Source organism: Eucalyptus grandis, chromosome 9, assembly GCF_016545825.1.
Source record: "Eucalyptus grandis isolate ANBG69807.140 chromosome 9, ASM1654582v1, whole genome shotgun sequence".
NCBI lineage: Eukaryota > Viridiplantae > Streptophyta > Magnoliopsida > Myrtales > Myrtaceae > Eucalyptus > Eucalyptus grandis.
Genome location: NC_052620.1, coordinates 35,588,376 through 35,611,968, shown reverse-complemented (window position 1 = coordinate 35,611,968; position 23,593 = coordinate 35,588,376). Strand labels below are relative to the sequence as shown.

The following is a 23,593-nucleotide window of genomic DNA, read 5'->3' as shown; positions in this document are numbered from 1 at the left end:
GAATAGATCAGTTGGTATCGTCTTGGATTAGTGGAGCTGTCACTGAGAGTATTTTGAGCCTAATAATTGGTTTAGAGACATCTTTCGAAGTATGGCAGACACTTCTAAAGCGATTTACACAGAAATCAATTGCTAGGGAATTCGAACTTAGAGGGAAACTACAATCCTACCAGAAGCTTGATCAAACTCTCTATGTTTATCTCAGAGAATACAAATCTATATGTGATCAGTTGAATGCAATAGGCAAACCTGTGGATGAAATAACCAAAATTTTTGGTGTGCTGGAAGGTTTAGGCCCTGAATATGAAAATCTTCGAACCACCATATATTGTTTAAAGCCTTAACTTGATTATGATGAGGTTATTGCTCAGCTAGAAAGGTTTGAGTCAAGGATGAAGACTTATTCCAGAAGTCAGTTCAATCCCAATTTGGCCTATTTTGGGCAGAGACAATCTCAGATGTAGCCTAAAGAGAATACTGATGGAGAATATATTTCTCAAACCTCTGGATTTATAGCTCAAAAAGGAAGTTACAGGGGTGGCCGCAATTATGGTTGCGGCAGAGCTGCTAATAATAGAGGTCGAGGATTTAGTTATGTTGAAAGAAATCAAAATAATAGAGGAGATGTCCCAATTCAAGGGCAAGGAGATCAGCATTTCAGACAAAGAAATACCTTCTCTGCAGCTAATCAGGGATTTCGACCCTACGCCACTTACTGTCAAAGGTACCAGAATACCAAATCTTAAGTAAAAATCTGCAGGATGAGAAAGACACAGGCACTGCTAGATTGGAATGCCAAATATGTAAACGACTTGGGCATGATGCTCTTCGTTGCTGGTATCGCTTTGACAACTCTTATCAAGCAGAAGATATTCCAGCAGCATTGACATCAATGCATATTGAAGATCCAAAAGGAAGTGAATGGTACCCTGATACTGGTGCTACAGCCCACATCGGTGCTAATCCTGGTATTCTTCATACCTTTTTTAAATACCAAGGACTTGATACTGTGATGGTAGGAAATGGATTGTGTTTACCCGTTACACATATTAGTAACACCTGTCTAAATACATAAGGTAATACATTACCTCTCAATGATGTTCTAATAGTACCGGAAATAAAGAAGAATCTTCTTTCAGTTTCTAAGCTCACAGATGACTATCTTTGCTCATTTATCTTTGACAAACTTGGTGTGTATGTAAAGGACAACAATACCAAAGTAACAGTCAAGCTCGGAAGGAAGACTAGAGGCCTCTATCAAGTTGATACACAGACTATAGTAGCTTTTTCTACTCAAAGGCAGAAAACTGTGGATGAAGACATATGGCACTAGAGGCTGGCTCATACAAATTCTTAGATAATGAAACATTTGCAACATCAAAAGCCGATTCATTTTAATTCAACCTCTTCGAATGTTTGCAGCAGCTGTCAAATAGCAAAAAGTACAACTCTCTCCTTTTCATTATCAGATTCTACATCGAATTTGCCATTAGAAAAGATTCACTGTGACATTTGGGGACCCTCACCAGTCAATTCATTTAAGAAGTTTAGATACTATGTGATTTTTGTTGATAGTTTCTCACGATATAGCTGGCTATATCCCATGAAGTTGAAGTCTGAGTTCTATGATATCTTTGTTCAATTTAAAAAATTAGTTGAAAAACAATACAATCATCAAATCAAAATCTTCCAAAGTGATGGAGGAGGAGAGTTTGTAAGTAACATATTCCAATGTCATCTGCAGAATTGTGGCATAAAACAACACCTATCATGTCCACACACTCCAGAACAGAATGGGGTTTCAGAGAGAAAACATCGACACATTGTAGAACTGGGATTAGCCATGTTATATCACTCCAAGGTTCCACTGAAATTTTGGGTGGATGCCTTTGTCATAGCAAAGTACATTGTAAATATACTTCCTACACCAAAACTAAAGATGGATACACCCTATAACAAGATTCATAATAGCCAGCCACAGTATGATCATTTGAGGGTGTTTGGTTGTGCATGTTATCCATGCTTAAGACCATACACAAAACACAAATTTGATCCTTGATCCCTTACTTGTGTATTTCTGGGATACAGTGAACTGCATAAAAGGTATCGATGTCTTGTACCTACTGATAATCGCATATATATCAGTAGGCATGTGGTCTTTGATGAAACACTTTTTCCTTTCACAAAGAGGGTGATCAACGAGTATGGACAGTATACACCTTTATATAAACAATGGATTGGAGAAGTTCAATTGCTCGAACCTCCAAGTACTGACACAACAAACAATAGCCCTCTTCATCAGTCAGCAAGCAAAAGTCAGTATCATCCTATTATGGATGGTTATTACAATGATCATCTATATAGTGAACAGATGCCACAAGCTACTTCATTAGCACCAATGCAGAATGACTTCATCACAGAAACACAACCAGTATCTACCTCTCAAGGTGTTGTGGTTCCAAATATCTCTACTGATCATGAGCATCATAATTCCAGTTCTTCATCTTCTCAAAATGCACTACCTACTAATATTAGCCCTGAACTAGAACAACACAATCTTGGCCTATCCTCTTCTCAAAGTAATCATATTGTTCATCATATACAGACTCGATTGAAATCAGGTATTATCAAGCCAAATCCAAAATATGCTTGTTTGGCTGAGTATTGAGTTCCCATGGAACCAAGATCCATTAAGTCAGCATTGGCTGATAAAGCTTGTACAAAGGTAATGCAAGAAGAAATGAGTGCTCGTATGACAATCACACTGACACTGGTTCCAAGAACAAACCAGATGAATGTCGTAGGCTGTAAGTGGGTCTTTAAGACCAAACTGGCACCTGATGGTAGTCTTGATAGGCTAAAGGCTCGACTAGTAGCCAAAGGCTTTCATCAAGAAGCAGGACTTGACTTTACTGAGACTTTCAGCCCTGTTGTGAAACATGCAACAATTCGCATCGTACTGTCCATAGCTCTAATGAAACAATGGCCAATACACCAACTTGATGTGAAAAATGCCTTTCTTCTTGGAGACTTGAATGAAACTGTCTATATGGAACAGCTTCCAGGCTTCATACATCCTAAAAAACCGAGTTATGTCTGTCTACTTCACAAGTCCATTGTTCGACAAGCTCCAAGAGCCTGGTTCGATAAGTTTAGCAACTTTCTTCTTGAAATTGGTTTTTTCTGTAGCACAGCTGATCCCTCCTTATTTGTTCTTCATACTGAGTCACATACAGTATTGTTACTGCTATATGTCGATGACATCATCTTGACAGGTAGCTCACCTCAACTCTTAACCACATTGATTTAGAATCTCAGTCTGCAGTTCCATATGAAGGACCTTGGATATCTTCACTACTTCTTAGGCATTGAAGCCAAACGTACCTCACAGAATTTATTTCTATGCCAAACAAAATATGCTATTGACTTACTTAAACGAGCTCATATGGCAGATTGCAAACCAATCTCAACACCCTTGCCACTTCGATAAGTTCTCATGGCCAATGCTGAAACTCAGCTAACAGATCCTGTTGAGTACAAAAGCTTGGTAGGTGGTCTTCAATACTTAACAATAACTTGACCAGATCTAGCTTTTGCAACAAATCTTCTCTGTCAAAAGATGCAACATCCAACAGTGGCAAACTTTCATCAATTAAAAAGAGTCCTTCGATATGTCAAAGGGACTGTCCACCTTGGATTCTACAAGTCTTTACGGCTTTTCAGGTGCTAACTGGGTAGGATGTCCTACCACTCGACGATCTACTACAGGTTTCTGCACTTTTCTTGGCTCTAATTTGATTTCTTGGTCAGCCAAGAAACAATCCACTGTTTCAAGATCCTCCATAGAAGCAGAATATCGGGCACTTGCTTCTACAACAGCTGAACTAACTTGGATCGTCTTTGTATTACGTGATATTGGTATTCCTCTTGCAGCAGCTACATCTTTATTTTGTGACAACAGATCAACTATTTCTCTCATAGCAAATCCAATATTGCATGCTCGCATAAAGCACATCAAAGTTGATTTTCACTTCGTTCGTGAAAAGGTGTCTTCTGGTTCCATTCAGGTCTAACACATTCCCAGCCAGCTTCAATTAGCTGACATTTTCACTAAATTCCTCTCCCGATCAGCTCATATGTCTCTTCGCACCAAATTGGGAATGATATCCTTCACCCTTCCCAATTTGAGGGGGGATGTTAAATATAAAGGAATAGAGTTGAAGAAGAAGAACAGCATGTGTTGAAAAACAAGAAACAAAAGAAAGCAGAGGACTTGGCGATGCAGCAAACTACAAAGAGATGATGATCAACGGTGAAGAACTCATGACGAAGACCAGCTTGGATTGACATCAATGAAGGAGACGCTTGAAATGGAGAATGACATGGATCGCCAAGTTATATAAATCCAAAAACTAACACGTGTGCTATAAGGTGTAATTTGTTAGTTGTATTCTATTTTCCTTATGAACAATATTCAGTTTTCTCTGTTACTAGAAAAAAAAATACTTCTTCCTCGATAAAAAGGAGGAGTGATATAATAAGAGAAAATGAAGGTAGAGAGATAGAGAGATAAGAGACAAGAGGAAGAGAGAGATATCCTCCATGGATGCTCTGCATCACAGTATCAAATGGAAGCCTCGAAGGAATGATCAGTTGCTGAAGGTTTCAATTCAAGAGATACAAGTAAGATAGAGTAGATGAGGAAGAATAGAGGATCTATATTCATTGTCGTTGTTTCAGATACTTTGTACTACAATGATACTTTGATACAATGAAATACGAAGCACTTCCAGAATCGGTTACTCTGTCCTAGATTCTATTCTTCATCTCCATCTACATTTGTTCATCTTCATATTTTTCATCCGGTTCTTCATCTTCACAAGGCTGGCAGCCTTTTTTTTTTTTTTTTTTTTTGGCAGCTTTCTTTAGTTTGTATACTAATTTGTGTTTTTACCAAGTCACAGCATCTTCCACAAATCTGTTCACTCCAGCAAAACTGCGCGAATCACCCTCACTCGTCATACTAAATGTCAAGCGAATCGATGAACCATGAATTGTTCAAACCAACTATTCTCAGATCTGGTGCTCTTTTTCTTCATGTCACATACTGAGGATGTAAAGAACCCATTAACATGATGGCCGCATAAATATAGTTCCGCATGAATATGTCGTGCCCAGGGAATCAGTCAACTGTGGACCGTGAAGCCCCTCGATCTAGTCATTGTCCACAGCTGAAGTTACAGGTTTATCCTGGAGTTTGTTTTGAGATGAGCTCATACAAAGCGAAATGGTCCCAACCGCGGGATCGCGCAGGACACGGTTCACCTTCAAATTGAAACTTACACAGCTGAACCGGATGACGTCCGTGGACTATATGTGATGATTATGCACACGATGATGTGATTAGAGGGAGAGAAGTACAAAGGATAGGTCTCTTGCCCTCGAATGAATGGAAACTTCAGCTCTAAAAGAATATAGAAATTTGACCGTTCATGGGGGGCTTGAAGAGGAGATGACTCCACGAGGAGGAAAGCGCAGTTATGATACACATCCTCCCAGTCAAGTATAAGAATGACGCACGCGTGCTTGACCATCTCCCCTGAAGACAAACAACGAAAGGGTACATTGGTGATTTCATTTTTCCCTTTCTAATTTTGATTTTGTGCGCATCCTATGCTCAATTTGGCAGGCCCGGTCAAGTTCATCTCGACGGTGTGATCGAAGATAGGGACAGGGTATAAATAATGCTAACTTGTCCAATATTAAGTCTCATAAAAGGTAGGTATGTCTTTAGACAACGTCTTATATGTTAAGATTATTTTTTGGGGCAGTTATGCATGTGCTTTGTCGTTGAATTCAATTACAAGTGTAATAGACCCTAAACCCATTTAAGAGTAATTTATTTTTTGTCCCTGGCCTCTTTGTGATATGTTTAAAGTAAAACGGAAATGAGGCCACCGCAGGTTCTCCATCTCCTCCTTCCTCCTCCTTTTTCATCGTCTTCTTGAATCATCAAGCTTCCATGAAATGGGCCGAGCTCTGGCTCCTCTCCCGGCGAACCCCACCTCCCTCTCTCTCCTCCTCCTCCTCCTCCTCCTCCTACATCTCTTCTCCCCATTACAGCCCGTCGAAGCGCTGGGTTTCCAGTTCGGCACCTTCAATCCCTCCACCGACTACGACACCTTGGCCGCCATCGATCCGGCCCTCATCTACAACAATGCCCTTCAGGTCACCCCCGACTCTAGAGGCAACGTTATCCTCACGAACCGATCCGGCAGGATCCTCTACAAGCAGGGCTTCAAGCTCTGGGACGGCCCCCCTGAAGCCCCCACCAAGGTCGCCTCCTTCAACACCTCCTTCGTCATCAGCATCTTCCGGATCAACAACGGTACCCCTGGCGAGGGCCTGGCCTTCATCGTCGCGCCGGACCAGAACCTCCCGGCGGGGAGCTTCGGAGGCTACCTCGGGCTCACCAACGCCACCACCGACGGCCACGCCAGCAACCACCTCCTGGCCGTCGAGTTCGACACCTTCAGACAGGACTATGACCCGGACGCGAACCACATTGGCCTCGACATCAACTCGGTCGTGTCCAACCAGACCATTCCGCTGGCGGACCATGGCTTCGACCTCGCTCCGAACCGCACCATATACTTCCACGTGCGGATCGAATACGATGGCGACCGGAAGCTCATGGAGGTCTACATGATCGACGAGGATGAGTCCACCCCGACGAAGCCCAAGCCGGCGTCCCCAATCATGACGGCAAACCTCGACATGAGCAAGGTGGTGAACCAGAACTCCTACTTCGGGTTTGCCGCGTCGACCGGGGACAACGTGGAGCTCAACTGCGTGCGAAGTTGGAACATGACGGTGGAGGAGCTACAGAAGGGCACGCCGGCGGGGCTGGTGATGGGGCTAGCCATTGGCATCCCGGCGGCGGCGTTGGCGCTGGCCGGGGCGGCCGCCCTGGGCATCTGGGCGTGGCTGCGGAGGGCGGCGGCGCGAGACCCGAACATAGTAGGGACGCTGAAGTGCTTGCCGGGGATGCCGAGGGAGTTCAAGTTCAGGGATCTGAAGAGGGCGACGGAGAATTTCGACGAGGGGAGCAAGCTAGGGCAGGGAGGGTTCGGGGTGGTATACAAGGGGGTGCTGACGGCGGAGAACCGGCAGGTGGCGGTGAAGAAGTTCTCGAGGGACCAGCTGAAAGCAAGGACGACTTCTTGGCCGAGCTCACCATCATCAGCCGCCTGCGCCACCGCCATCTCGTCCCCTTACTTGGTGAGTTCAAATTCCCAGTAAAATTTCTCTTTTTTAATTATTTTTTATTCCTTTTTTTTTTTTTTTTTTTTTTAAATTTCGATGTCTTTTTTTTTTTTTACTGAAAGTTGACGGGGCACGCGTTGCCAAAAAAAGTTTTTAAAAAATCCACTCTTATACGCTTTTTCATTTTTCGTGAAATTCACGTTTTTTTTCCTGGAATGGTCAGATTTCGGTTGCTTGATAAGATAGAAGTATTTAAGTAGATGATGTCCCCGTACGGCTTCTTGGTAATTTTGTTTACGATTTAGTTGAATCGGAAGGGGTCATTGGTTTAATAGCGGGTAGGAACAATTATTTATTTACACCATCGCTCGCGGTAGCCGTGATGGCTAGAACTTTACTCCCCAATCTAAGGGGAGAGGTTTGAAACCTCGCGTTTTCAATGCGCGACTCACCCGCGACTAAATCTTCCTCTTTTTTAAATATTGTCAAAAATTTGTGATGATATGTTGACTTGATATGACATGTCATATGAATCGACGTTTTTTTTTCCTTGGGTAACGTGGAGATGTGTTAAATGAAATTCAGAAAAAAAAAAAGAAGAAGTAAATTTTGAGAAAATGGCCCACCTCACTCGAAGCGAAAAACGTTGTTAGCTTAGCTTTGCCGCCGGTCCAAAGATTCTATCATTAAAAGAAGGGTTTGACTGGTCAAACGGGACCCAAATCAGATTTATGATGTCATTTTTAATTCACGTAAATTAATTGAGAAAAAAGAAGAAGAAAATTCAATTTTTTTTTTTCCGACAGGGTGGTGTCATCAGAAGGGGATGCTGCTCCTGGTCTACGAGTACATGCCGAACGGGAGCCTCGACGGGCATATCTTCTGTGGCTCGGAGAGACAGAGGCTAGAGTGGAGTCACCGCTACAAGATCGTCGCCGGCGTTGCCTCTGCACTCCACTACCTGCACGACGAGTTTGACCAGAAGGTCCTCCACCGCGACCTCAAGGCCAGCAACATCATGCTCGACTCCAACTTCAACGCCCGCCTCGGCGACTTCGGTCTCGCCCGCGCCATCGACAACGAGAAAAACTCCTACGCCGAGCTCGAGGGCGTCCCGGGGACGGTCGGCTACATCGCCCCCGAGTGCCTCCACACCGGCAAGGCCACCCGGGAGTCCGACATCTTCGGCTTTGGCGCAGTCATCCTTGAGGTGGTGTGCGGCCAGCGCCCGTGGAGGAGGGCCGGGTTCGACGGGTTCCAGTTCCTGGCGGACTGGGTGTGGTCGCTTCACCACGATGGGCGGATCCTGGAGGCGGTGGACGGGCGCTTGGGCGGGGATTACGTGGTGGAAGAGGCCCGGCGGCTGCTGCTCCTCGGGCTGGCTTGCTCGCACCCGATTGCTGCCGAGAGGCCCAACACGCCCTCCATCGTGCAAATCCTTTCCGGGTCAGTGGAAGTGCCGCACGTCCCGCCTTTCAAGCCGGCGTTTGTTTGGCCCTCGGCTGGCCTGCTGAACGAGGAAGGAGACACCACGGACGTGACGCCGATGATGTCCTCATTGCAGTTCGGGTCAGGCTGGACGCCGAGATTTATGAGTAAAGAAAGCGATGCCGGGTACAATTACAGCTCTCCTGTGTGATGGAAAGAATTGAACTGGCCTTGTAGGCCTGCATCAGAGCTGGAGGGCAAAGAAACGTTTTTTTTCCTTTTAGGCCTCCTTTTCTAAACCGCCATCCTTTACTTGTGTATACCTTAGGAATTTTTACTGTCACTTTGTCTTCTTCTTTAAACCTTAAATCCCTCTTGCAATTTCCTTCCCGTTTTTGCTCCATCATTCACCATGGCACAGAACGCTTCTAAGCGTGATTCCGAAAACTATATTGCCAATTTCAAGCAAAGGGGTGAGCATGCTAGAAATTGTCATTTTAGGTTATTGAGTGCTGTCGAGAATGCGTCCGATTGCTTTCTCGTGGGTCCTAGCCTTATTTATCATCACACTATTCCTCCATCTCTCAAGGCTTGCTTTCCTACTAAGCATAATGAGACTAGCTCTTTAGCATCCCTCCATCTTGGATATTTGGTCTTCAGTGTCTTGTGTCACGAATTTCCTTCATTGGAAGCCCATTTTCATAAGTGGTACCTATTCCTAAAGGATGATATGGAGACTTGACTTTCTTGGATGAATGTAGGGATAGTGATGGCATTTGAGGTTAGTATGTCGTCACATGATTTGACTCGACGGCTGGTTGGTTATGTTATAAGCTTTTGGTCTCCATCAACAAATTGCTTCTTTTTTACTTGGGGACCCATGATTGTTACTCTTGTGAACATATTCACCATATTGGGCTTCGATTTGTAAGGACATCTTGTTGAAGACATATCTTCACCGGAGACACTTATCTCAGAAGAAGTCCTCGCCTATAATAACTTTCTAGAATGATTTGGTCATAAGTCTAGGCTTGTTGAACCTTCTAAGCATGTCACCTTCTTGTTGTACTAGCTATCAAAATATGTATTCCTTAGTCCAACACTCAACATTTGCAAGGATTATCTCCAAATTGCATCAAATCTTGCAATTGGTAGACGTCTTGCCTTAGCCCCACTTACTCTAGCTACTTTATAAAGGTTTTACTCATGCTTCACTATCAATGAAGTCCAAGGAGACCGGCACTATTTTTGGTCCATTTTGGATCTATATTTACCCTTTCTTTTTAGTGCTGGCTCTCGTGATCCTCCTCATTATTCTTTGCCGATAAAAAGCCTTAACCTATTCCTTTAGGTTGTCGACTGTTGAGTCGTTCGCTCCATGATGCACCCTCGCAGCTTCCTCCTTTTACCTTTTATCTCCAAACCCTCTTGGGAGCTAGCGATATTGAATTCTTCCCTTATGATCGTGAAGAATTCTGTTACCTTTTGATCAAGACGCTGTACGTGATTGTTAAGGTTTCTATATTGACACACTATCCACGGTAGATCTTCCGCTATGTTTGTCTTCGAAAGGCAAATTCTATCGAGTCTTTGAAATATATTTTCCTAGTTACTGTGCTAGGCAATTTGGTCTCTATCAATCCATTCCAATGCCAATTTCATATTCAATGGGTTTTCTTGGGATGAACAAGAAAAAATATAACCTTGAGAAGCGCGATCCCCTTGTCTGCTACTCCCAGATAACTAGTGCCGTGTATGCTCAATATGCCTTGGATCTTACTAGGATTTTTAGCCTCACCTTGGCTACACCCCTAAGTGGATGACTTGGTGGGTCTCATTTACATATGGGAGCCCTTACGAAGATGCCACTAAAATTGCAATTGATGAAATTAAGCCGCGAGGTGTGAAACCAAAGGCAACCAACCAAAGGGTAAAGAGATCATCAATTTCAATGTTCCTCCCGACTCTACCATATATGGTATTGGTATTTCATCAAGCAAAGTTCCTCTTTACCCAAGAGCGTCAGAAGAATAAGAAAATGAAGCCATCCACACTAATGATGAACCTGCTGAAGGTACTTTTAACTTTATTTTGCTTGTCGTACTCCTAGCTTCTCATGTTTCTTTTCATATACCTTCTGCTTATCAGGTCCTTCTATATTATGCGTAATACCATACTTAGAAGAAGAAGAAACACTAGGCAAAATTGATGTTCCAATTGAAGAAAAGAAAGAAGATTTCTCCTATTTCACCGAAGAAGCATCCCAAAACTTCAATTGATAATCTTGCTACAAGTCATTTCCACTCAGACTAAAATATCCGAGAAGACTCTAGCCTCCCCTGTCAATTTTCCTGCCGTCAATGATATTGTCCCTATCGGTGATGCTGCTTGCTCTCTAGTGCTGCTGGATTACGAGTCTAATCCTCATCCCTTAATTGTTCACTCGCCATATGTCTTAGTGATTTAATTGAGCGTCTCTTATTTTAACCATCCGCTTCAAATGACAGCTGGGTTATTAGCTGCCACCAGTGGTTTTGCTTATTCTGAGGCTCTTGTTACTTCAGCCCCTGTGTGACATCTCATATTTTTGAATCATGTTTTCTATTGAATAAATCGGGTATTTCATTAATGCGCCTATAGGGCTATTCTCATAATCGATCACTTTCGAGATAACTAGACTATTTAAGGAAGCTATTAAGGATTTTTAATGTAATAGATTTGAGAATTCGACTAGGAATTGACTTCTTGACCGTGCTTATCTTTAGAGGTCATTACGGCAAATTAAAAATCGATTTGAGATCAGAGATAGGTCTGTTCGATTGAGATATATGGTTAATCGTCGGTGACACCACTAAATTGAAAAATTCTTGTCGACTGACCCTAGATTGATTATTTTGTCGTTTTGGTACCCTACATCCGTATTAGATTAATTATTATGTCGTTTTGATACCTAACATCCGTATTTAAATTCTCGAGATTTTCATGACAACCGAGAGTTGCTAATGTGTCAGTGGGTTCATTGTGGCTCGAAGAAAATTGACCACAAGTCATTTGCACTAAAAATCTTTGAAAACTACCCGGTAGCCTATGTCACGCTAAAAATGCGCCTGAGTGAAATTAACTGCGAATTCGAGTCCAATTTCAGAAATTGAAGATTCTGTCATGTTACAATAAATTATAGGAGCATCGACTCAATTTCAGAAGATTTTTCTGAAACCTGAGACTTTTTGGGAAAATGTTGTCGTATGACAATTTTTGTTCAGAAAAAGGCCGGGATCATTTTTGATAGTGTAATTGGAATGCAAGATGGTTCGAGTGATAAGGAAAAATACTAATTTGAGTATTGACTCAATAACGGAATTTATAAAGGCCAAATGGAAATGAATTGAACAAGAAAATAAGCCAAGTGAGGGAGAAACCTATGAAATTCGTATGCCCCCCTTCCTTGAGCTAAAATGGACCAATTCAAGGTTGTGGGGGAAGCCTTGGTGGCTCAAGGATAGCCAAGGAAGCATGCTTGGCCTAAGATGGGTCAAGGAGACAAGAATGTGGAAAAAATGGCCATGGTGGCCCACCTTTTGCCTTCCTTCCTCTCCAAGCTTAGCCGGTCACCTCTCTTCCTTCCATCCTCTCCATTCGGCGTCTAGCACAAGCCAGAGAAAGTGCAGCAACCGTTGGACAGCAGCCCCTCCACGCTACACGTCGCCGTCGCCGTTTCCTCCCCGCACAAGCACCGCCGCTGCCTTGCCGCACCACCGCCCCCACCGTGTGACTCCAACTCCCCTGCTCCTTCCAGCAACCTGTTCCGCCATCTCAGCTGCTGGTCGAGCCAAGCTAGAGGTCATTTGGCCGCCGTAGACCCCTGTTCAGCCATCGATTACCTCGCTAAGCCATCCACCGGTCCACCGTCGCCATTCCCGCACCAAACCAGCTTCATTTATTATGTTTTGTAGCTCAAAACAGAGAGGATTTTAGTGATTTTCAGAGGTGCTTTTAGGCCCGTTTTGGAGGTGTTCTCGACCTCGGATGCAAGGCCCACTTGGAGAAAAGCGACCCTTGCGACGTTCCCGTCGGTTTGATCTGACCCGTTTGATAATCCAGTGAGCTTTGCTCACTAATCCCTTATTAATATGCTAATGATACTTAGGGGTTGATTAGATTTAATTAAGTGCAATTAAGTGGATAGATTAAATTAGAGTAATTAAATGAGAGATTTACCGATGCATATTAGACAATTGGTTAGCGTAGTTAGCAAGTAGACATGCTATATTATTTATTGAATGAATCTCGGAAATTTTCCAAATTTGTTTCATCTTCCAATTAGGCATTACAAACCTCAATTGGATTTATTGTATTTATTTAATAATTTTGGTAATTAATTATATAATTAATTATTTTCCAGAAATCAAGCTGGGATAGTTGATGACCGGAATTTTATGTTGATTATTGTAGTGCAGTCCGTTTATTTATTTGAGCGTTGATTTGTGCTTAATTGAATTAAATATGATTTTAGGATTTTATTCCTAAGTTATTCAATTTCAGAAATTGATTGGAAAATGACCGAGCATGGGTCTATAGCGCCAATAATATTTTGATGAGCTATATAAAGTGGTGGGAAAGCAAATTGTATCACGTGGCTCATAGACCAAGAGAATGCACGTGAGTTGTGGATTAAATAGATCACCTATGAATAGCATGTGGCTCGGTGATTAGTATGTCACCTTAGAGAATGCATGTGACTCGGTGATTTGGTATATCGCCTTTGAGAATGCACGTGATTTGGTGATTAAGTGCATCGCCTTAGAGAATGCACAGGGCTTGGTGATTAGACATGTCACCTTAGAGAATGTACGTGACTCGGTGATTAGATATATACCGTTTAGGAAAATGAATAGTATGGATTAAAATGACCGGGGAATGATCTGCTTGACATGTAATCAACTAGGTCGATTGATTAATGATTTGATCTAATGCTGTGAATTATTGTGGTTCATGTATATATGATATATATTGATTTGCAGGAAGGAATTGAAGTTAAGGTAAGTCCTTTGACTCGTGTTGTGCTGAGACAATCTCTAGAATGTATTGGCTTCCTAATCGGGTCTTAGGGGATATAACTTGCTAAGAAGTAATCTCATCCTGGTTGTGGGACAATATTTCAGGTCCCTAGATGACAGCACCTCCACCTCATCATCCTCCCATGCATTTTGGTATACCTGAAGAAGTTACCGAGATAGAAACTCACTTCTCGATACACCATCATCCGAAAGGACTAGAGTACGTTTTGGTTAAGTCGACTATCTGAATTGACGTGGGTAGAGATGACCTGAGGTCTCACGAGTATCTGTCATGGTATCGTGAATATCATGATGGGCGAAGGAAGGGTCCCATGCCAGAAGGTGATGTACCTTTGTTCGTTTTAGAGGAAGCGCTTGGAGAAAGGACTGCGGATCCTAAGAACGGAGCGGTGACCGATGTTAAAGACCCTAAGATCGAGAGTAAAATTGACTCTCCTAAGCAATTAGTAGTAGACTCTAGTTGGAGCATGGAAGAAAGAGAGGTCGAACAAGAAGATGTGTACCTAGAAGAGAACCCGAAGGAGGAACATGAGAAGGAGGAACTGAGGAGGAGGAACCCGAAGAGGACCCTGATGAGGAACCGGAGGAGGGGTCCGAGGAGGATTCCGAGGATGATCCAGAGTATGACCCGGATGAGGACGGAGACCTCATCCCGTTTTGCAAACCTTGAGTGTGAACTGTTATAAGATAGATCAGATTCTTGTTAATAGTATTGTAATATATATATATATATATATATATATATATATATATATATATATATATATATTATGAGGTTTGCCTTGTATAAAAGTGTAGTTGTGATTTTTTAGTTGTGAAAAAGATAGCCCTACTTTTCTATTTTATTGTTTTATTGTCTAGGGATTATTTTATCTGCTTCCGCATGCGTATTAAAATGAAAATGGTCAGCGATGTGTCTTGAGATGTCACTATTAATCGACCAAAGTGAGGGATGGGTGCGTGCTCGAGGATCGGGGCGTGACATCCCCGTTTAAGTGGTACCAAAGTATGGTCGTTAGGAATTTGAGTGATAATGTGCGATGGACCATGGGATAGTGGTAGGAAGACATTTAAATTAATGTTTGGTGCATATTGATGGTAGTTGTTTAGTAAAATTGTTTGCCATGGGGGTGTCGCTCATCGTCTAATCCAGTGTGGATTTGGAAGACAGGTATCAGTAGAGAATGAATCATAAGTGAGCCAGAGTAGAGAACTCCGAGTAAGCGAGTTGTTACCTTTAGCTTGGGTTAGAACGCCGATCAAGATTGGTACCAAAGGTAGAGGTACAGGCACAGGTACAGGCATGGGCTAGTGCCAGTGGTGTAGCACTACTACCAATTGATGTCGATATAGCAGCCCTTAGTGATCTCAAGATTGAAGGGATCATGCGGGTGCTAGAGGTTATGGATAACAAAATGGATCAGCAGGCACTAAACCAAGCCGCCGCTCAAGCCGCTGCTATTACTATTGTTGCCGCCGCCGCTACCGCACCTATTGGAGGTCCGCCAGGAATTGTGGTCACTGAAAGACTAGTTCACAAGCTGGTGGAGCAATTCTTAAAATTGAACCCATCTCGGTTCACTAGGATAGGAGATGCTGAAGCTGCTGTTTCGTGGATTCAAAAGTTGGAGAAAGCTTTTGTACTACTAATGTGCAATGAAACTAGGAAAGTAGTCATTGTAACTTACCAACTAGAGGGAGTTGCAAATACTTGGTGGAGGACTATCCAATGAGCAATATTTCCAGAAGGTGTCGTCCTAGAATGGAACGCCTTCCTAGAGGCCTTTAATGACAAATACTTCTCTGAGACGACTAGAGACGTGAAGATGACAGAATTTTAACGTTTTGGCCAAGGTTCCCTGATCGTCGACCAATATGAGGTGAAGTTCATTGAACTTTCGCAATATGCTCCTAAACTGATTGAGAATCCGACGGACCAAGCAAGAAGGTTTAGGGACGGATTCAGACCGGACTTGAGAAGCATACTAGTCTCCCTAGATCTGAGAACTTACAATGACCTTTATGGGAGAGCCCACAAGATCGAGAAAGATCAGAACGAAAGAGTCGTCTTGTCAGGGCCGAGGTTTAACTTCCACAAAGAAATAATTTGTTAGGGAAAGAGGCCCATGCCTGGAGGTAGATCTCATGTTCCGCCCAACAAGAGGAGTGGATTTAGTAGGCCAATTCCCAGTATGAGTGAAGCATGTCTCTTCTGTGGAAGGCGACACGGGTCAACCTTATGCCTAGCTAGGACGCGTGCATGTTTCGAATGTGGCAAGCAGGGCCACCTAACTAGAAATTGTCCTAGAAAGCCAAGAAGACAACCGTAGTTACAACCGTTGTTGCCGATGGGACAGAATAAAGGGTATGTCCCTTAGAATGTGCCACAAGGAGGACAACTGAGACCTCTAGTTCAAGGTACAATATACACCATTACACAAGGTTAGGCGTAAGCTGCGCCTAATGTGATCACAGGTATGGTTTCACTAAACGACCATCTTGCTTATGCTTTATTCGACTTACGAGCAACCTATTCCTTTATTGTCGAGCAATATGTTAAGTTGTTAGGATTAAATCTTATATTGTTGGAGTCGGAAATTTGCATATCTACACCGTTGAAGAATCAAGTTATTGTTGCTTTTGGTTGTTCTGGTTGCAAGTTAAAGATTTCTAAGCGAGTGGGGAAAATAGACTTGTTAGTCCTAGCCATGTATGATTTTGATTTGATAATTGGCATGGACTGGCTCACCAAGCAATGAGCTATAATGGACTGCTATCGCAAGGCGATTCGGTTTGACCCATTAGAGGGTAAGAGCTTCGAGTTTGTTGGGAATTGATGATGACCATCAATTGTCTCGATCTCGTTGCTAGAGGCAACTCGTTTAGATGAGGGTTGTTAAGGTTACTTGGCAACTGTCGTGGATACGACAGTTGTGGAGCTGAAAATGGAAGACATTGCTGTAGTGTAAGAATTTTCGGATGTCTTTTCAAAGGAATTGCTAGGATTGCCGCCGAAGAGAGAAATTGAGTTTGTGATTGAGCTAGCACTCGGAACAGAGCCAATCTCTAAGGCTCCTTACCAGATGGCGTTATCTGAGTTGAAAGAACTGAAGGCGCAGATGTAAGAGCTTTTGGATAAGGGATTTATTTGTCTCAGTGCATCACCTTGGGGAGCACTAGTTCTGTTTATAATAAAGAAAGATGGTTCGTTGCGTCTGTGCATCGACTATCGCCAACTTAATCAAGTAACGATCAAGAACAAGTACCCATTGTCGAGAATTGATGACTTGTTTGATCAGTTGTAAGGAGCGTCAATTTTCTCAAAGATCGATTTGAGGACATGATATCATTAGCTGAGAATCAAGAAGGAGGACATTCCTAAGTCAGTATTTCGTACTTGATATGGTCACTATGAGTTCATAGTGATGTCATTCGGGTTGACGAATGCTCCTGTTGTCTTCATGGATTTGATGAACCAAATATTCAAAGAATTTCTAGATCAATTTGTGATCGTGTTCATTGATAATATTTCTGGTGTATTCGAGGAGCGATGAAAAGCACGAGAGTCATTTAAGATTCGTGCTGTAGACACTGAGAGCCCATCAGTTGTACGCCAAGTTTAGCAAGTGCGAGTTTTGGTTAACTCGTGTTGCTTTCTTAAGGCATGTGATCTCAGGTGAATGAATTTCAATGGACCCAAGCAAGATTGAAACCGTGATCAATTAGCCAAGACCGACTACCATGACAGAAATCAGAAGTTTTCTGGGTTTGGTAGGTTATTACAGACAATTTGTGAAAGGGTTCTCATTATTAGCGTCGCCACTGACAAAACTCTTAAAGTAGTTTCCAAGAGCTTAAGGAAAAGCTGACTATCGCACTTGTGCTGATCATCCCATTTGGTCTTGGAGGATTTGAGATCTATAGTGATGCGTCACTTAGAGGATTGGGTTGCGTGTTGATGCAACTGGCAGAGTTGTTGCATACGCCTTCCGTCAGTTGAAGCCTCTTGAATTGAACTATCCGACGCTTGACTTATAACTCGCGGCAATTGTCTTTGCCCTAGAGATTTGGAGACATTATCTATGCGGAGAAAGATATTAGATTTTCACAGACCATCAAAGTCTCAAGTACTTGTTTTCTTAAAAGGAGTTGAACATAAGACAGCGTCGATGGATGGACTAAGTGTCTGACAAGCTAGCAAGTCAAAGCTCAGCATTCCAAGCCGGGAGGACTTTTGCAACCTTTTGAAATCCCAGAATGGAAATGTGAGCATATCACGATGGATTTCGTGACTAGACTACCAAGGAGTCAGAGAGGAAATGATTCGATTTGGGTAGTAGTCGATAGACTGACAAAGTCAACTCACTTCATTGCAGTTCGAAATGACCTTAGTTTGGATAGACACGTAGATTTGTATGTGCGTCAAGTGGTTCGTATGCATGAAGTACCGGTTACGATAACTTCAAATAGAGACCCGAGATTTACTGCCGTTTTTTGGAAGAGCTTACAGAGTGCTTTAGGTATCAAGCTTAAGTATAGTATGGCATATCATCCTCAGATGGATGGCTAGTTTGAGAGGACAATTCAAACCTTCGAGGATATGCTGAGAGCTTGTGTACTAAACTTCAAGTTGGGAAGATCAGTTACACTTTGTGGAATTTGCCTACAATAACAATTATCAGCAGAGTATCAAGATGACTCATTTTGAAGCATTATATGGCAGAGTGTGCAGAACACCAGTGTGTTAGGATGAAGTTGGGGAAAGAAAGATTACATGCCTAGAGTTGGTCTAGCAATCAGTGGATGCCGTGGCAGTGATCAGAAACAGATTAAAGACCGCTCAAAGCAAGTAGAAAAGTTACATAGATAAGTGTCGGGGGTCTTTGGAATTCCAGGTTGGTGATCACGTCTTTCTAAAAGTATCACAAATGAGGGGAATTTCGCGCTTTGGAAAGAAATGAAAACTGAGTCCGAGGTACGTAGGTCTATTTGAGATTCTTGAGAGAATTGGGAACCTAGCGTATCGTCTTGTGTTGCCATCGAGATTGGTGTAAGTGCATGACGTCTTTTACGTGTCAATGTTAAGGAAATATGAGGCTGACCCGACCCACATGCTCAATTTCAAGGAATTGGAAGTGGATGACCGTGTGTCATATGTTGAAAGCCCGGTTCAGATAGTGAATCAAAAAGAGCAAGTTCCACGTTCAAAAACCATTTCATTGGTCAAAGTGGTCTGGTAACACCACGGAACTGAAGGAGTGACATGAGAGACTGAAGAGTTAATGCAACAGTTATACCCCCACCTTTTTGAAGAAACTTTGTAAAGGTTTAAATTTCGAGGATGAAATTTTTATAAGAGGGGAAGAGTTGTGACATTCCAAATTTTTCAATCCTGTTTTGTATTGAGTAAATCAGGTATTTTATCGACACGCCTATAGGACTATTCTCAGAGCTGATCACTCTCGAGATAACTCGATTATTTAGGAAAGCTATTAAGGAATTTTAATGTAATAGGTTTGAGAATTCGACTAGGAATCGACTTCTTGATCGTGCTCATCTTTAGAGGCCATTACAGCATAGTTAAAAATCGATTTGAGATCAGAGATAGGTTTGTTCGACTGAGATGTGTGGCTAATCGTGAGTGATACTACTAAATTGGAAAATTCTTGTCGATCGACCCTAGACTGATTCTTCTGTCGTTTTGATACTCTGTATCCTTATTTGAATCATCGAGATTTTCACGACAACCGAGAGTCGCCAATGTGTCGAGTGCGTTCATTACAACTCGAAGAAAATTGACCACATGCGTTTACTAAAAATCGCTGAAAATTACTTGGTAGCTTAGGTCACGCTAAAAACGTGCCTGAGTTAAATTAATCACCAATTCGAGTCTGATTTTAGAAATTGAAGATTTTTTCATGTCATAATAAATTCTAGGAGTATCGACTTAGTCTTAGAAGATTTTTCTGAAACCTGAGACTTTTTGGAAAAAAGTCGGCATATGACCGTTTTTGTTTAGAAAAAGGCCGGGATCGTTTTTGATCGCATAATTGGAATGCAAGATGGTTCAAGTGATAAGGAAAAATACTAATTTGAGTATTGACTGGATAATGAAATTTATGGAGGCCAAATGGGAATGAATTGAGTTAGAAAATAAGCCAAGTGAGGAAGAAACCTATGAAATTCATATGCTCCCCTTCCCCTAGCCAAAATGGATCAATTCAAGATTGTGGGGGAAGTCTTGGTGGCTCATGGACAGCCAAGGAAGCACACTTGGCCTAGGATGGGTCACGGAGACAATAATGTGGAAAAAATGGCCATGGTGGCCCATCTTTTGCCTTTCATCCTCTCCAAGCTTAGCCGGTCACCTCTCTTCCCTCCATCCTCTTCATTGGGTGTCCAGCACAAGCTAGAGAAAGAGCAGCAACTGCCGGACAACAGCCCCTCCACACCACACGCCACCGTCGCCGTTTCCTTCCCACACGAGCACCGCCACTGTCCTGTCGTACCACCGCCCCCACTGTGTGACCTCGACCCCCTACTCCTTCTAGCAACTTGTTCTGCCATCTCAGCTGCTAGTCGAGTCAAGCCGAAGGCCATTTGGTCGCCATAGACCCCCGTTCGGTTGCCGGTTGCCAGTTGCCTCGCCAAGCCATCCACTGGTCCACCGTTGCCATTCCCACACCAAACTAGCTTCATTTCTTCTGTTTTGCAGCTCAAAACAGAGAGGATTTTAGTGGGTTTCAGAGGCGCTTTTAGGCCTGTTTTGGAGGTGTTACCGACCTTGGATCCTAGGCCCGCTTCGGAGAAAAGCGACCCCCGCAATGTTCCCTTCGGTTTTGATAACTCTATAAAAATAGAGTTATTTTACCTATTTTAGGCAACAATTAATGCATTATCTATGAGAAAATATTTGAATTTCCTTCTGATTATTTAAATTTTCCTTGTTTATGCAGAATAATGAGATATGGAGAAGATAAGGAAAAGAAGGGCAATTATCAGGAATTCAAATAAAAGCAGCGATGGAAGATGGATATCAAATCAGGAAATTCTTGATTTTGTTTCCTAATGTTATCTACAAGTAGATATTTTAGATTTCCTATAAATAGGAAGAGAGAGCAGCTAGGGTTTAGAGAGGGGTTAGATCGTTTTCCATTGTTCTGAGAGTTTTTCAAGTATTTTGAAGAGAAGACAAAAGTGGTGATAGAATTCTTGTTCTTTGATTCAAGATGCTGGGTTTGATCTATATTTCTATTTTTATTTCTTATTCTACTATGTTCTAATTTTCTTTTGTTAGGCTACGATGTAGCCTAACCATGATGATATAAATTTCATGATTTTTATGTTTTACAATTGATTTCATTCATGTGAGTTATATATTATTGCGTTTACTGCTTTTGAGTGACTGGCCACCACTTGAATGATCTGATGTGCATGTTGAGACGAGAGGTGATAATATGCAATTGCTCATTATAATATATAACCATGAATTAAACGTGGATAGAAATATACCGCGTTATTTGTGTAGCTTTCGGTGATAAGGTGATCCAAAAGACTCATTGTAAACCGAGAATATTCATAGTTTTTAATGCACTCATGTTTATTTTAATTCACATAGAGATATAGTGGATTAATAAGCTGAGTAGTTTTGCTATACCTAGAGATAGGATAGTAAATAGATTAGGAAATTCTGCTATCACATGTTTGATATCGTTCTTGTATTCACAACAATCTGAAATTCATATATAGTGGTTATGGTGAAATCGGATGCTCTAACATATTTATCTGATCGATTTACTGCATTTAGTCTACAAATTTCGTTTTTAATTCATTCTTAATTATATTTTGATTTGTTAGATAAATTTTAGAATTAGTCTATTTTAGTATTTAATTGGTTTATTAATCATCGATCTCCGTGGGACGATACTTTATCTCATCATTATATTACTTGTTCGATACGTGCACTTGCGTTTAGAAATTTACGAACAAGTTTTTGGCGCCGTTGCCGGGGATCGTTTGTTTAATACTAATTAATATTGATACCAGATAATTCTAAGTTTAATCTAGCTTTTGTTTTGTTTTATTTTTCAGGGTGTACATCGGTTTATGACACGTAGCCAACAAGGGAAACTTGTTGAACTTGATCCAGAAATCGAGCGTACATTCAAAAGGCGACTAAGAGAACAGAGAAATCAGGCTAAGATGGCAGACGGTGATAATGAAAATCCACGTAGACTCTTAAGAGATTATGCTGCGCCAACAGTTCAAGGCACCACATCAAGTATCGAAGACCTGCAATTCAAGCTAACAACTTTGAGATTAAGCCGTCACTTATTCAGATGCTTCAACAATCAGTGCAATTCAGTGGGCTACCAAGCGATGATCCAAACGCTCATATCGATGCTTTTCTTGAAATCTGTGACACCATTAAATATAATGGAGTTACAGATGATGCTATTAAATTAAGATTATTTCCATTCTCTCTTAGAGATAAAGCTAAGAGTTGGCTTTCTTCTCTTCCTGCAGGATCAATTACTACATGGAATGATATGGCTCAGAAATTTCTTGGTAAGTTCTTTCCACCTGCAAAGTCTGCGAAGATGCGTAACGATATTACTAATTTTATGCAGATGGATAATGAATCATTATATGAAGCATGGGAAAGATTCAAAGAATTTCTTAGGAGATGCCCACATCACGGACTACCCGTATGGATGCAGGTACAAACTTTTTATAATGGCTCTAGTGCAAATCTTCGTTCTATGATTGATGCAGCTGCAGGGGGACTTTAAATAATAAAACACCAGAAGAAGCCTACAATTTATTAGAAGAGATGGCGTCCAATAATTATCAGTGGCCTACCGAGAGATTACCAATGCGAAAAGTTAGCGGAGTTTATGAAGTGGATGCTTTTGCTGCAATTGCTGCACAATTTGAAGCAATCAACAAAAAGCTTGATAATATGAGTGTTTCAGCCATGAAAATTCACACTTTGACATGTGATTTTTGTGGTGGGGGACATGTTAGCACAGAGTGTCATGTAGGTAATACTTTCAAACAATCTCATGAAAATTCTAACTTTGTTGGGAATTTTAACAGTCACTGAGAATAATCCCTACTCCAACACATACAATCCGGGATGGCGCAATCATCCAAATTTTTCATGGAACAATCGAATGTGACGAGACCACCGGATTCAAACAATCAAAGAGACAAAGTCAAATTTGGAAAATATAGTCACCAAACTTGCTAACACAACTCATGACTTCATCAAAAGCACGGATGTGAGATTTCAAAACCAAGAGGCTTCAATCGAAATCTGGAGATGCAAGTGGGTCAATTAGCAAGCATGATGTCGGGAAGGCAACAGGGTTCTTTGCCGAGCAACACAGAAAAAATCCAATTGAAAACATAAAGGCTATTACCCCGAGAAGCGGTAAACAAGTAGGAGAAGAAGAGATTGTCGAGACAAGGAAGAAGTGGTCAATAAACAATCAAAGGAGACAAGCAAGAATAAACTTTTTCCAGATAATCCCAAGCCATATGTGCCGCCAATTCCATTCCCTCGCGACTCCAAAGCAGCACAAAATAGATAAGCAATTTTCTAAATTTCTTGATGTATTTAAAAAATTGCACATTAACATTCCTTTTGCAGATGCTTTAGCGCAAATGCCTAGTTATGCAAAATTTTTGAAGGAGATTTTGGCAAACAAAAGGAAACTGGAGGATTATGAGACTGTGAAGTTAAACGAGGAGTGTTCAGCCATCCTACAAAACAAATTGCCTCCGAAATTAAAAGATCCAGGGAGTTTTACTATTCC

General features: G+C 41.8%; 1 protein-coding gene and 1 non-coding gene across 2 annotated transcripts; one reads left to right on the top strand and one right to left on the bottom strand.

The window, feature by feature from the left end:
- The first annotated feature begins 6,027 nt into the window (after positions 1-6,027).
- On the top strand, positions 6,028-8,905 carry LOC104420744 (probable L-type lectin-domain containing receptor kinase S.5). The gene is given in 3 exon segments (XM_039302575.1): positions 6,028-7,207; positions 7,210-7,281; positions 8,073-8,905. Coding segments are annotated over 3 exon segments (2,085 nt in total).
- Positions 8,906-22,370: 13,465 nt separating this feature from the next.
- Positions 22,371-22,476, bottom strand: LOC120288631. Its single transcript, XR_005546734.1, has one exon. It is a non-coding gene; the product is annotated as a small nucleolar RNA R71 (small nucleolar RNA).
- Between the last annotated feature and the right edge of the window lie 1,117 nt (positions 22,477-23,593).